This window comes from Mus caroli, unplaced genomic scaffold, assembly GCF_978045245.1.
Source record: "Mus caroli unplaced genomic scaffold, Mus_caroli_1 scaffold_9, whole genome shotgun sequence".
NCBI lineage: Eukaryota > Metazoa > Chordata > Mammalia > Rodentia > Muridae > Mus > Mus caroli.
The window spans coordinates 102935761-102951512 of NW_028227264.1; the positions used below are offsets into that span (position 1 = coordinate 102935761).

The 15752-nt window shown below is 37.8% G+C and overlaps 1 protein-coding gene across 3 annotated transcripts in view; it reads right to left on the reverse strand.

Annotated features, from left to right (window-relative positions):
- The window catches only part of Lrriq1 (leucine rich repeats and IQ motif containing 1), a 202095-nt gene that overhangs the window by 164910 nt on the left and 21433 nt on the right, over positions 1-15752 (reverse strand). For 2 of the 3 annotated variants that reach the window (XM_085843122.1, XM_085843121.1), the window contains exons 8-10: positions 6487-8139; positions 1455-1607; positions 9-159 (exon numbers count right to left, since the gene is read on the reverse strand). In XM_085843122.1, the coding sequence (XP_085699248.1) occupies positions 9-159; positions 1455-1607; positions 6487-8139 (1957 nt within the window). Of the gene's footprint in view, positions 1-8; positions 160-1454; positions 1608-6471; positions 8140-15752 lie in introns of those variants that run through there. The other variant, XM_021175233.3, reaches the window with a different exon arrangement.

Genomic DNA, 15752 nt, shown 5'->3' on the forward strand with positions numbered 1-15752 from the left:
GCCCTTACTGATTCGAGTGATTTTATTATGTGAGAGTTCAAGGCTTTGGAGATTAGTGCATCCATCAAAACCATGAATAGAAGTCAGCAGATTATTATTAAGAAGAACAACAGAGAGATTTTCCAAATTTTCACAACTGATAGCTTCAATGTGGTTTTCCTAAAGCAGAGAAAGAACAAATACATTAATTTTAATTCAATGTCTTACAAATAAAATAGTTAATCCTTTCAAAATGATTAAGGTTAAGACAATGTCTAAATTGACACATAAATCTCTAATTTCTAAAATAATCATGGAAATAGCTATACTATCCAGAAGAAAAATTAATTGTTACACACGAATTTTTTACATTTGCTTAATATTTTTTAAATATATACAGGACAATAAAACAAAATATTTTGAACAAGCAAAGGACCACATTGAAATATTTGTTAGTCATATATATTGTGTGTGCTCTTAGATGGGCAGGGTTGTGATGGTTTACTGAGCCCCATTGTATCATTATTCCTGAGTACATAAGGCAGGATAACTTTCCATTTTACTTTGCAGCTCTCTAACCTGTGAGGACAATGCTTCGACATAGTACCTGAGAAAGGCCACTGAGTATCAGCTCCTTCACCACAATCTGATCTAGCTGCAAAGTCCATGATCTAATGGCATAGACTGATGATATCTTGTGGTCTTTGAGACATGAGCTTATCTTATAAATGTGATCATTAGAAGACAGCAGGCAGTGGATAGTGAAGGACCAGTAGTGTGATAGTTTCCACAGAACCTGGTCACCAAATATTGGCACATATGTGATTCCCTCAAACTTGAACTCAGAGCTCAGCCAATGAAATTCTGGGCAGAATGACATAGAGAGATGCTTGGTTTACTATTGTCCATTGGCACATATCTGGTTGAACACTCAGTCTTGAAACCAAAGAGCCTGGAAACCATAAAAACACCAAGAAAGTCTTACTTCTGAGACCTAGACAAAGTACAAAAACAGAAAGGAAGGAAGGAAGGAAGGAAGGAAGGAAGGAAGGAAGGAAGGAAGGAAGGAAGGAAAAGAAAGAAAGAGAAAGAAAATACTTTTTGGAAATTCTAAACCCAGCTAATATGACAACCATAAAAGAAGCCAAGTCAACACCTAGTTTAATGAAATATTAAAGCAGACCTGACTGCAGAATAACAAGAAGTCACATGGTTGCTTTCTATAATATTACTTTAAAAAATGTTGTTTGTTATAGTCACCACACCACTCCCAAAACACAGTCATTAGTCTCTGGCTCCAGATGTCAGCAGCTTCTCCTATCAGCCCCTAGAACCTCAAGACAATCGGGCTTGTGTAAACTGTGTATCAAGTTATTTTACTACATCTTCAAATTATCATTTTTGAGATATAAGCATGACACCAAAACCATTTAATATTTGTTGTGTGGCAAATGACAGTAAAACCAACAACTTGCCTGTGCATCGATGTACTTAAGGCGTGTGCAGTGGCTCAGTCCCTGCAAGGAAGTTAATCCACAGCGTCGGAGAGACAGGATCTGAAGATTTGAGCACTCTGCCAGTGTAGAGAGACTACAACCAGGCAAATCCTGAAATGTAATGACTGGAACCTAGAGGTTTCAAGAACAGTACAGTGAGTGACATTGTTGAACACCATAATGCAGATTATATTATCCTTGGAAAGGTTTCCAAAAATTCACCTAAGTAATCATATTCTTCAAATCCTACCTTTAGTAGGAACTCAGTTTAAATCTAGCCCTCTGAATTCTTTTTCTTGCAACACAGCAACATAAATCAATGCAATCAATCACAATCAATTCTATCTTAAAGGTAAAATACATGCAGAAATATGGTAATAACTTATTAACTTTCTCCCTAAGGTTTAGCAATTTTTGTTGCTTTTTTCAGACTTTAGAATACAACATATCTCATATATATATACATATAAGTATATACAAGTATGTATGTATATATATGTGTGTGTGCATATATATGTATATATATGTGTGTGTGTGTGTATATGTGTGTATGTACATATATAAATGTATATATATATGTGTGTGTGTATATATATATATATATATATATATATATATATATATATATATACAGTAGCTTTACAATCCCTGGCAGGGACATATATTAATGAAGATATACAGACATCATTTGGTCTATTTTTTTTTTGCTTAACCAGTAAAAGTAATAACATTTCATAAACTTTTGGTAAATAAATTTTCCTATTTCATAATCATCTCAGAGTGTAGCAAGTATTCATTATTGAACACAATTCTTGCAAACAATTACCTTTCAATTCTTTACAGAATGAAAATGTATCATCCACATATGTGACAATGGCAAATGCACTGCTCTCTAAGTTTGATTGCAAACAAATCCTATAATTAGAGAGGTGGCCATGTACTAGAAAATGAAAGTAATTAAACTGAGAATTTAATAACTCAACATTTGACAATTACAGCCAACTATGTAATGACAAAAGTTGTCTGGCAGTAAAATACATTATTGGTTTTATTTGATAACATGTCTATTTCAGCCAAAGATAGATGCACAACTGAATTCAGTTTCTTAGGAGGTGGCAAACTCTCCAATCTCTGTTGTCTCACTTCATTACAATTCATAAATGAAGATTATGTTTGTACCTTGTTAGAGGCATCTATCTTTGACTGTATGGGGAGTCTCATAGTATTTGTTCTGTTTCTTTAAACATTTAAAAATATTTGAAATTAAAAATTTGATTGTCTTTCATGCAATATATATGCTATATTATATATTCTAAAAACTGAAAAAACAACAAAAATTGGCTAAAACTTAGGGAGAAATATCAAAACACTTATGATAGAAATCACATGTTTAAAGTTGCCCTGTATCTCTCAAGTTAAGGTCAATATAGCATGGTAACCATGTGTATCAATCATTGCTTTCTCAGTTTGAAAAATATCAGTTGTACCATAAGAGAGAATGATTAAATGTTTCCAAAATTTAAAAAAAAAAATAGGAATTTTCTCAACTCAAAGTAAAACATATATATTCATAGCATTCATTTTTGTTTTCCTGTTAAGGACAATATAAAAACATAATTGAAACTTTTGTGTTCTCATGTTCTTTTTGTTTGAGAATGAACTCTCTCATCTATGGAGCAAAATGATTAAATCATTATCGTTTTAATTATTACTAATTTTCATGTAATCATAATATTTTCTCAAATACTTGACATATGTGTGTATGTGTATAACCTAAGATTGCCATAATACTTTAGAGATTTAATTATCAATTATTCTCAAACACAGGTAAGGAAAAGTATAGTTTTACCCCACAGCAGCTATAGAAGAGTCTTTCAAAGACAGTGCTAGGGTCAGGATAAGCACAGCTTATGTGAAGCTAAATGACTAGAAAATCAAAGTAGGTCTGTGAGTTGTCACAGACCATATGAAGCTCAAGTAGAAGGAAGAACAAAGTGTGGATGATTCAGTCCTACTTATAAGGGGGAACAATATAATCACAGAACTTAGAGAGAGAGAGGGACCTGGGAAACAGAGAGGAGGGGGAGGAAAAGGGGAGAGCAGGATCAGGTGTGGGAGGAGATGGGGGAGAAGTACAGAGGGTGGAGGCATGTAGCAGAGGGGAATGGGGGACTAGGGGTAGTCACTAGAAAGTCCCAGATGCCAGGGAAACAAGAGGTTCCCAGGCCCCAACAAAGCCAGAATGCCCAACAAAGGGGAAATAGAACCTCTAGAGACCATATCCAGTGGATAGGCATGGTCCACGATTGAGGGATGGGGCTACCCACCCATCTCAACATTTTTAAACCAGAATTATTCTTGTGTAAAAAAAATGCAGGGAGAAAGAGTGGAGCAGAAACTAAAGGAAAGGCCACCCAGAGACTGACCCACCTAGGGATCCACACCATCTGCAGATACCAAACCCAGACAGTAGTGCTAATACCAAGAAACACTTGCTAAGAGGAGCCTGGTATAGCTGGCCCCTGACAGGCTCTGCCAGAGCTGATCAATACAGATGCTGACACTTGTGGCCAACCATAGGACTGAGCATGGGGACCCCAATGGAAGAGTTAGGGGAAGAACTGAAGGAGTTGAAGGGGTTTGCAACCCCATAGGAAGAACAACAGTAAGTACATAAGGAGGGATTTTTGTTAGTTTGTTTTTGTTTTTGTTTTTAAGTAATGTTTACTGTTATCATACTGAAAAGCCTGAAACAAACTAAGTGAAAGGCAACTATAAAAAGAATGACTTGAGAAATGATATCGTCCAAGAAAACCTAGTGAAGAATCATGGCAAGAGTCTATGTAGCTGCACAGGTCTGGTAGCCATGCGTAAACCCTGACTAGGAAACAGAGGCCATGTCAGTGAGTAAATTCAACCTCTTGTCCCTTAATATTGTTTTTCTCTGACTAAGATGTCCCCTCTAAACCTCATCACTGGTCAGAAGTGGTGGTGCAGACTTGCCGTCTGAAATACCCAGAGGATTGAGGGAGGAACATAACACATTCAGCTTGCCAAGGATACTTTCAGTGAGCTCAAGGCCAGCCTGGGAAATTCCATGAGACCCTCACTCAAAACATTTTTTTCCTTACAAAAAAACAAGGAATATAGTTCAGTTGTAGGGCTCTTGCAAGCACAGTTAAGTCCCCAGTACACAACAAAAGTAAATCAACAGACTCCACTAATTTACTTTCCTTTCACAGAATATACATGAATCTTATTTATAGCAATTGAAATTTATGGGACATTTCAATGCTTGTGTTCCATAGGGACAAACACTGCATTTTTCTTTTCAGTGCACCAATAATTATTGGTCAAATATATTAGACAAATGAAAAATTACCAAGTGAATAAAATACTGTATTATTTATCATTGTGTTTATTTGTCTAGGCACCTGTCTATATAAGAAGATGAATATAGTCTGGGGGTGGCTTGGTCCGAGAATACTGGAGTGGCAAAAGTGGGGCCCTGGGTATGATCTGAAGCCCAAAACAGGAGGAACACACATGGTGGTACAGGCCTGTGACCTTAGCACAAGGAGGTTGAGGCAGGAGCATCATGAGTTTAAGGCCAGTGTGTGTGCTCCATGACACAATCATGCCAATTTTTTTTAAAATAAGGGCAAAAAATCATGAAGGCATAAAATATCATGAAGTCATTAAGTACATTTTAATTAAAAGGAACCATAGAAGATATGGGGAGACTTATGAATGGCTTATTGTCTGCAGTTCCCCCAGCTACCCCTTGATGTAGGGACTAGTGTTCTCTCAAGTTTAATCTCCAGAATCATGGTCTCTCACGGGCAGCAAGACAGACCCTACTTGTCATAGAGTAAGGAGCTAGTGACACAACACAGCGTATCATTGCTAGTTTTCCCTCCTGTTTATCTTGAGGACATAACAGTCGAAGCTGACCTCCTACTGCACACAAAAGGGCTTTGGTTTAGGTCTCTCCCTGAAACATGTTGGAGCTTCTCTTAACATTTGATAGGTGGAACTGGTGTCTGTCTTCTGCCCCAGTCAGTGTCCATGTGTGATGAGTAGCCTGGTGTCTTTACATATTTTGAAGCATTTAAAACATAATTCTCAAACTCTATGGAAAACCAGTACCAGGTTTCTGATACTCTGAAATTTCTACCCCAATTCTAACTAATAGTAAGTACCTGAAAATTGATTCTCAGCTTCATTGATCTCCATACGTCACAATGTACAATTTACTCTAATAGTTAATCAAATGGTAGATGGCAGCCATTCCAGCTCAAACTAAACTTGTTAAAACTGAGATAAAAAATGTTATTTCTATGCCTCTAAAATAAATTTTATAAAATATATTTGACTTCCAAGCCACAGATAAATAAACGTTGTAACTTGTTTGAAGCACCATACCATCAAAAGAACATTAAATATTACATTGTGTGTCTTAAGTTTGGTTGATGTTGTGTTCTCCATAGCAGGAAATTAGTAGTACCTAATGAAAACTATGCCATGTTTCTAGCATCTGTGTGTTGCCACTCTATGGCATATGGTTAGATAGCATTTTCCATACAGGAAATCTAGGGTCTTCAATCCTGTCAGCACCTATTTCACTTCAGGAGAAACTTTCATGTGAGCCAGAGTGTGGTCCACAATCCAGAGTAAACTCCTAAAGAGGAAAAGCACTAAATGTTCTTATCTAATTCTAATCATAATTTCCAGATGTTCTTACAGGGCATTAAATCAGGGCCTAAGACACTGAAAAAATTCAATCAAAGCTCTTTAGACTGCTAAGATGGATAAGGTCCTGATAAACTCTACTTGAGGACTTAAAAATATTAGCTCTCTAAAAGGAGACAGTATTTCATTACTATTTCACTAGTAACTCCATTTATTAAGATGCAGAATTCTTATATATAAGACCATTGAAAGGTCAAATTACATTATCAGAAGTTCATTTTCATTCAACCTAAAAATAGTATTGCTAAATTATAAATACCTGCTTTAAAGTTTTCCAAGGGCCATACTGGAGAATGGCTGATGGATCTAAAGGAGGCATTGTATTTGGTGGGCACTTCACAAGTCTCCTTTTTTTAACAATTTTCTTATGTTGATTTTGCTCAAAGATTTCAGCCCAGGGTTTAAATGCTTTTACCCAAGCTAGTCTCCTTTCCTCAACTGAAGAGAAAACTGTTATCTGTGAAACAGAGCAAGTCAGGACGCCATCACCTTCAGCCTTTGTCTGCTTTCCTTGTTCCAGAGCTTCTTGGATTTCAGATTTAGGAGAGTCTTGCACTTCTTCAGAGGCCACGAGGTTATTAGCACTGTGACTACCAGCTTCTTCACTGAGAGCAAGCTTGCCTGAGGCAGAATCCTGCAGGTCTGCCTTGCCTTCTGTATGCACAGAGGCATCTGCGTTAATGACTGCAGCATCACAGGACAGCACACCTTCTTCTGGGATTTCCTCAATTCTTTCTGATTTTAAATCAGGCTCTTGGTCTTCTTCTAGTGTTACACTTCTTTCTACAGGTTCAGGATTGTCTGGTGTCAGTGATGGTAGGCTTTTCTGCATGGAAATAGGTGAGCTATTATTCTCATCTGATGGCCCATCTTGCTGTGTCATCTCTCTGATTTCTATCTCTTCAGCCAATCCCAACCGAGTCTCCTCCATGACTCCTTGTACTCCTTTACTGTCTTCTGCACTCACTTCTTGATTGAATCCAAATAGTTTTGCGGTTTCTTGTCCCACCTTCTCCTCCGTGACATGCTCCACATGCTCCTCTGTCTGAGTATCAGACTCTAGTCCTTGCCCCGGGCACTGTTCATTCACACTTTCCTTTAGGTTGGAGTTTTCCAATTCCTTTTTTTGGTCTACATTTTCAGTGTTAGATTCTTGGTCAGAAGATTGTTCTGAACATTGGTTTTTTGATAAGTTTTCATTGATTTTTAATTTTGGTAAACTTTCATTTTTCTCGTTCATTTTTAATTCTACCAAAAATGCCTGGTTTGGTTTTAATTTTATTCCTGTTGATTCCTTCAACGCAAGCTGCTGCATGTGTGTGTTTTCTCTCTTGTTTAATTGCTGAGCGATGTAAACATCTTCTTGCTTCTTTGAGTTGCTGTCCACTGACTCTTTGGCTATAGTGCCCTTACCCTTTGGCACATGTGCAGTAGCTTGCTGCTTGCCATGGCAATCTCCTTTCTTTAAAGCACAGGTAATGATCAGTGGTGAGTGGGCATGTTCCCTCAGTCTTATCATTTCCTTGCTTTGTTGCTCTTCTCTCTCTTGTCTCAGGATGTTCTTTTTCTCTTCATATTCCCTCTCTCGTCTTCTCCTCTCCTCCAGCATCTTCTTCTTCCTCTCCTCCTCTACCTTCTGCTCCTCTTCAATTCTCCTCCTCCTTTCTTCCTCCTTCTGTCGTATCTTTGCCTCCTTCTCTTTCAACTCCTGTGCTCTCCTCCTCTTCTTTTCCATTTGCTCTTTTATGATTGGGCTATATTTTCGGTAAGTTACTGATGCTCTATAAGTGGCTTGAATTTTTACAGCTGCATCATACTGCAGTTTGAATAAATGTGCCTTTTCTTTTTCTTGTAGCTCACTTAGTCTTGTTCTCTCCTCCTCCATTTGTAAGTGCAAGTTTCTGATATGTTCCTAAAACAGAGAGAGTTATGAGCATCAGATAAATCTATAACTTTGTAAGTGTACTAAATGTACTATAAACCCTAAATGAGGGGTGAAAGTGCTCTAGAATTCCCTGAGGAAGACTAGTCACTTGTTTCATAGGAAATTCGTTTTTTTTAAATACTTAGAAGATTTGGGTCTCACTGGAATGTTGATAATACAGTTAAGTTATGAGCCAATGAGTTAATTATAAAGGAAATATCGGGCTGGTGAGATGGCTCAGTGGGTAAGAGCACCCGACTGCTCTTCCGAAGGCCCAGAGTTCAAATCCCAGCAACCACATGGTGGCTCACAACCATCCGTAACGAGATCTGGCACCCTCTTCTGGAGTGTCTGAAGACAGCTACAGTGTACTTACATATAATAAATAAATAAATCTTAAAAAAAATAAATAAAGGAAATATCTGCAGATGAAAAGCACTTAAAGATGAAACAGGGAAACACTTAGGGGAAAACAGGCCTAAATCCAGTAGCAGGGTTGGGGTGGGGTCTCAGTCTTCCTGATATGGATGCTGTGATAGTGGAGCCTCAGAATGAGACCCCTTCTGAAGCAGAATGTCAGCAAGGACAAGGTATCCTTGGACAGACACCAGTATGGGGGAGCTTTGACCCAGTCACACATCTTATCCCTTCTAAATCTCATGAGAGGTAGAAAACACAGAAAAGAATATCATCACTTCTGTGAGCTGAAAAACAAAAACATTATCAACAGAACTCTAAAATAGAAGCAAAAAGACAAAAAAGATTCATCAAATACTTAAGGATAATTTGCAGGCAGGTAGATTCAACAAGTAAACAGTTAGATGCTGGGTTAAACTTTCAACATGACATTAACCTGTCAGAAAAATGTGTCAACCAGAATAATTTTCTATAAAAATGAGAGGTAAGATGGGAGGTGACACCCAGAGGAGGACTCCCCCTCTTCAAAAGATAAGGGGAAAGTGGAATTGGGGGAGGACTTGAGTGAGGGGACACTGGAGAGAGAAAAGGCTGGTATTGGGTTGTCTAGTGAATAAATAAATAAATGTAATAAAATGCTGCCATAAAATAGAGAGGCATGTGTTAAATAAAATTAGATCCACTTTTAAAAACAATGGTGGTTAGTAGTCTAAAAAAAATGCTTCTGTAAAAGTTTGTTTAAGATCAACAAAGATAGAAAATATGTATCAGGAATAAAATAGATCAACCCAGGAAAGTTGATATATGACTAAGTAGGTATTCCAGAATAAAGATCTGAGAAGAAAATCAAGCTGGATGTAACACAAAAATATATTTCTAGGCAGCACCCATAGGAAAAAGAGTGGAGGGAACTCTCCACACACCGGACACATTTACACAGCTACCCAAAGCACAGAAATCTCCATGGAAACACGAAGTACTTTCTGTTTTGTTTATATCTAGCCTCTCAGTTAAATGTTTGACACATACTTAAAAATGACTAAATATCTGCGAACCAATACATACTGTGAAAATCTTAATGCCTCATTAGAATATATGGATTAAACATGAAATTTGTCATCACTAAAATGAATGAGAATACAGTGAAATTATATCATTGAATTGTCAAGAGATAATAGAAACAGGGCTGCATTTCATGTTCAAATAAAGTCAAAATTAAAGTAAAAAGTTTCCTAATGCATAAAGATTGAAAAAAATTTTCTATTCAAAAATAACTTTTTCTGGCACATAAGTATACATAGCAGTAAATGTGAAATTAATACAGAGACTAGAGAGACCCAGGATGTTAACACTGAGGAAGAACAGAGTCATGGAGTCAAGTCATTTGCTCTTTCTCTTCTAATTTTTTTTAAGGAAGGGATTATTTATTTATTTATTTATGTATTTATTTATTTATTTATTTATTTATTTTTTCCAATTTATTTTTTTTTAATTAGGTATTTTCTTCATTTACATTTCAAATTTTATCCCCAAAGTCCCCCAGACCCCCCTCCCACTCCCCTACCCACCCACTCCCACTTCTTGGTCCTGGCATTCCCCTGGTTCTTTTTTTTTTTTTTTAAATATTTTTATTACATATTTTCCTCAATTACGTTTCCAATGCTATCCCAAAAGTCCCCCATAGCGCCCCCCCACTTCCCTATCCACCCATTCCCATTCTTTTGGCCCTGGCATTCCCCTATATTGGGGCATATAAAGTTTGCAAGTCCAATGGGCCTCTCTTTCCATTGATGGCTGACTAGGCCATCTTTCGATACATATGCAGCTAGAGACAAGAGCTCCGGGGTTCTAGTTAGTACATCATGTTGTTCCAACAATAGGGTTGCAGATCCCTTTAGCTCCTTGGGTACTTACTCTAGCTTCTCCATTGGGAGCCCTGTGATACATCCAATAGCTGACTGTGAACATCCACTCCTGTGTTTGCTAGGCCCCAGCATCGTCTCACAAGAGACAGCTATATTTGGGTCCTTTCAGCAAAATCTTGCTAGTGTATGCAATGGTGTCAGCGTTTAGAAGTTGATTATGGGATGGATCCCTGGGTACAGCAGTCTCTAAATGGTCCATCCTTTCATCACAGCTACGAACTTTGTCTCTGTAACTCCTTCCCTGGGTGTTTTGTTCCCAATTCTGAGAAGGTGCACAGTGTCCACACTTTGGTCTTCATTCTTCTTGAGTTTCATGCGTTTAGCAAATTGTATCTTAAATCTTGGGTATCCTAAGTTTTGGGCTAATATCCACTTATCAGTGAATACATATTGTGTGAGTTCTTTTGTGATTGTGTTACTTCACTCAAGATGATGCCCTCCAGGTCCATCCATTTGGCTAGGAATTTCATAAATTCATTCTTTTTAATAGCTGAGTAGTACTCCATTGTGTAAATGTACCATAATTTCTGTATCCATTCCTCTGTTGAGGGACATCTGGGTTCTTTCCAGCTTCTGGCTATTATAAATAGGGCTGCTATGAACATAGTGGAACATGTGTCCTTTTTACCGGTTGGGACATCTTCTGGATATATGCCCAGGAGAGGTATTGCTGGATCCTCCGGTAGTACTATGTCCAATTTTCTGAGGAACCGCCAGACTGATTTCCAGAGTGGTTGTACAAGCTTGCAATCCCACCAACAATGGAGGAGTGTTCCTCTTTCTCCACATCCTCGCCAGCAACTGCTGTCACCTGAATTTTTGATCTTAGCCATTCTGACTGGTGTGAGGTGGAATCTCAGGGTTGTTTTGATTTGCATTTCCCTGATGATTAAGGATGTTGAACATTTTTTCAGGTGTTTCTCTGCCATTCAGTATTCCTCAGGTGAGAATTCTTTGTTCAGTTCTGAGCCCCATTTTTTAATGGGGTTATTTGACTTTCTGGAGTCCACCTTCTTGAGTTCTTTATATATATTGGATATTAGTCCCTTATCTGATTTAGGATAGGTGAAGATCCTTTCCCAATCTGTTGGTGGTTTTTTTGTCTTATTGATGGTGTCTTTAGCCTTGCAGAAGCTTTGTAGTTTCATGAGGTCCCACTTGTCAATTCTCGATCTTACAGCACAAGCCATTACTGTTCTATTCAGGAATTTTTCCCCTGTGCCCATATCTTCAATGCTTTTCCCCACTTTCTCCTCTATAAGTTTCAGTGTCTCTGGTTTTATGTGAAGTTCCTTGATCCACTTAGACTTGACCTTAGTACAAGGAGATAGGAATGGATCGATTCGCATTCTTCTACATGTTAACCACCAGTTGTGCCAGCACCATTTGTTGAAAATGCTGTCTTTTTTCCACTGGATGGTTTTAGCTCCCTTGTCAAAGATCAAGTGACCATAGGTGTGTGGGTTCATTTCTGGGTCTTCAATTCTGTTCCATTGGTCTACTTGTCTGTCAGTATACCAGTACCATGCAGTTTTTTATCACAATTGCTCTGTAGTACAGCTTTAGGTCAGGCATGGTGATTCCACCAGAGGTTCTTTTATCCTTGAGAAGAGTTTTTGCTATCCTAGGTTTTTTGTTATTCCAGATGAATTTGCAGATTGCACTTTCTAATTCGTTGAAGAATTGAGTTGGAATTTTGATGGGGATTGCATTGAATCTGTAGATTGCTTTTGGCAAGATAGCCATTTTTACAATGTTGATCCTGCCAATCCATGAGCATGGGAGATCTTTCCATCTTCTGAGATCTTCTATAATTTCTTTCTTCAGAGACTTGAAGTTTTTATTATACAGATCTTTCACTTCCTTAGTTAGAGTCACGCCAAGATATTTTATATTATTTGTGACTATTGAGAAGGGTGTTGTTTCCCTAATTTCTTTCTCAGCCTGTTTATTCTTTGTGTAGAGAAAGGCCATTGACTTGTTTGAGTTAATTTTATATCCAGCTACTTCACCGAAGCTGTTTATCAGGCTTAGGAGTTCTCTGGTGGAATTTTTAGGGTCACTTATATATACTATCATATCATCTGCAAAAAGTGATATTTTGACTTCATCTTTTCCAATTTGTATCCCTTTGATCTCCTTTTGTTGTCGAATTGCTCTGGATAGGACTTCAAGTACAATGTTGAATAGGTATGGAGAAAGTTGACAGCCTTGTCTAGTCCCTGATTTTAGAGGGATTGCTTCAAGCTTCTCACCATTTACTTTGATGTTGGCTACTGGTTTGCTGTAGATTGCTTTTATCATGTTTAGGTATGGGCCTTGAATTCCTGATCTTTCCAAGACTTTTATCATGAATGGGTGTTGGATCTTGTCAAATGCTTTTTCCGCATCTAACGAGATGACCATGTGGTTTTTGTCTTTGAGTTTGTTTATATACTGGATTACGTTGATGGATTTCCGTATATTGAACCATCCCTGCATCCCTGGGATGAAACCTACTTGGTCAGGATGGATGATTGTTTTGATGTGTTCTTGGATTCGGTTAGCAAGAATTTTATTGAGGATTTTTGCATCAATATTCATAAGGGATATTGGTCTGAAGTTTTCTATCTTTGTTGGGTCTTTTTGTGGTTTAGGTATCAGAGTAATTGTGGCTTCATAGAATGAGTTGGGTAGAGTACCTTCTGTTTCTATTTTGTGGAATAGTTTGTGAAGAACTGGGATTAGATCTTCTTTGAAGGTCTGATAGAACTCTGCACTAAACCCATCTGGTCCTGGGCTTTTTTTGGTTGGGAGACTATTAATGACTGCTTCTATTTCTTTGGGGGATATAGGGCTGTTTAGATCATTAACCTGATCTTGATTCAACTTTGGTACCTGGTATCTGTCTAGGAACTTCTCCATTTCATCCAGGTTCTCCAGTTTTGTTGAGTATAGCCTTTGGTAGAAGGATCTGATGGTGTTTTGGATGTCTTCAGGATCTGTTGTTATGTCTCCTTTTTCATTTCTGATTTTGTTAATTAGGATGCTTTCCCTGTGCCCTCTAGTGAGTCTGGCTAAGGGTTTATCTATCTTGTTGATTTTCTCAAAGAACCAGCTCCTTGATTGGTTGATTCTTTGAATAGTTTTTCTTGTTTCCACTTGGTTGATTTCACCCCTGAGTTTGATTATTTCCTGCCATCTACTCCTCTTGGGTGAATTTGCTTCCTTTTGTTCTAGTGCTTTTAGGTGTGTTGTCAAGCTGCTAATGTGTGCTCTTTCTAGTTTCCTTTTGGAGGCACTCAGAGCTATGAGTTTTCCTCTTAGAAATGCTTTCATTGCGTCCCATAAGTTTGGGTATGTTGTGGCTTCATTTTCATTGAACTCTAAAAAGTCCTTAATTTCTTTCTTTATTCCTTCCTTGACCAAGGTATCATTGAGAAGAGTGTTGTTCAGTTTCCACGTGAAGGTTGGCTTTCTATTATTTATTTTGTTATTGAAGATCAGCCTTAGTCCATGGTGATCTGATAGGATGCATGGGACAATTTCAATGTTTTTGTATCTGTTGAGTCCTGTTTTGTGCCCAATTACGTGGTCAATTTTGGAGAAGGTACCATGAGGTGCTGAGAAGAAGGTGTATCCTCTTGTTTTAGGGTAAAATGTTCTGTAGATATCTGCCAGATCCATTTGATCCATAACTTCTGTTAGTTTCACTGTGTCCCTGTTTAGTTTCTGTTTCCATGATCTGTCCATTGGTGAAAGTGGTGTGTTGAAGTCTCCCACTATTATTGTATGAGGTGCAATGTGTGCTTTGAGATTTACTAAAGTTTCTTTAATGAATGAGGCTGCCTTTGTATTTGGAGCATAGATATTCAGGATTGATAGTTCCTCTTGGAGGATTTTACCTTTGATGAGTATGAAGTTCCCCTCCCTGTCTTTTTTGATGACTTTGGGTTGGAAGTCAATCTTATCTGATATTAGAATGGCTACTCCAGCTTGTTTCTTCAGACCATTTGCTTGGAAAATTGTTTTCCAGCCTTTCATTCTGAGGTAGTGTCTATCTTTTTCTCTGAGATGAGTTTCTTGTAAGCAGCAAAATGTTGGGTCTTGTTTGTGTAGCCAGTTTGTTAGTCTATGTCTTTTTATCGGGGAGTTGAGTCCATTGATATTAAGAGATATTAAGGAAAAGTAATTGTTGTTTCCTGTTATTTTTGTTGTTAAAGTTGGCATTCTGTTCTTGTGGCTGTCTTCTTTTAGGTTTGTTGAGGGATTACCTTCTTGTTGTTTCTAGGGCGTGGTTCCTGTCCTTGTATTGGTTTTTTTCTGTTATTATCCTTTGAAGGGCTGGATTCGTGGAGAGATAATGTGTGAATTTGGCTTTGTCGTGGAATACTTTGGTTTCTCCATCTATGTTAATTGAGAGTTTGGCTGGGTATAGTAGCTTGGGCTGGAATTTGTGTTCTTTTAGTGTCTGTATAACATCTGTCCAGGATCTTCTAGCTTTCATAGTCTCTGGTGAAAAATCTGGTGTAATTCTGATAGGCTTTCCTTTATATGTTACTTGGCCTTTTTCTCTTACTGCTTTTAGTATTCTATCTTTATTTAGTGCATTTGTTGTTCTGATTATTATGTGTCGGGAGGTATTTCTTTTCTGGTCCAGCCTATTTGGAGTTCTGTAGGCTTCTTGTATGTTCATGGGCATCTCTTTATTTAGATTTGGGAAGTTTTCTTCTATAATTTTGTTGAAGATGTTTGCTGGTCCTTTGAGTTGAAAATCTTCATTCTCATCCACTCCTATTATCCGTAGGTTTGGTCTTCTCATTGTGTCCTGTATTTCCTGGATGTTTTGAGTTAGGATCTTTTTGCATTTTCCATTTTCCTTGATTGTTGTGCCCATGTTCTCTATGGAATCTTCTGCACCTGAGATTCTCTCTTCCATCTCTTGTATTCTGTTGCTGATGCTTGCATCTATGGTTCCAGATTTCTTTCCTAGGGTTTCTATCTCCAGTGTTGCCTCATTTTGGGTTTTCTTTATTGTGTCTACTTCCCTTTTTAGGTCTAGTATGGTTTTGTTCATTTCCATCATCTGATTGGATGTGTTTTCCTGTTTCTCTTTAAGGACTTCTACCAGTTTGGTTGTGTTTTCCTGTTTTTCTTTAAGGACTTGTAACTCTTTAGCCATGTTCTCCTGTAGTTCTTTAAAGTCCTTCTTTATGTCCTCTACCATCATCATGAGATATGCTTTTAAATCCAGGTCTAGTTTTTCAGGTGTGTTGGGGT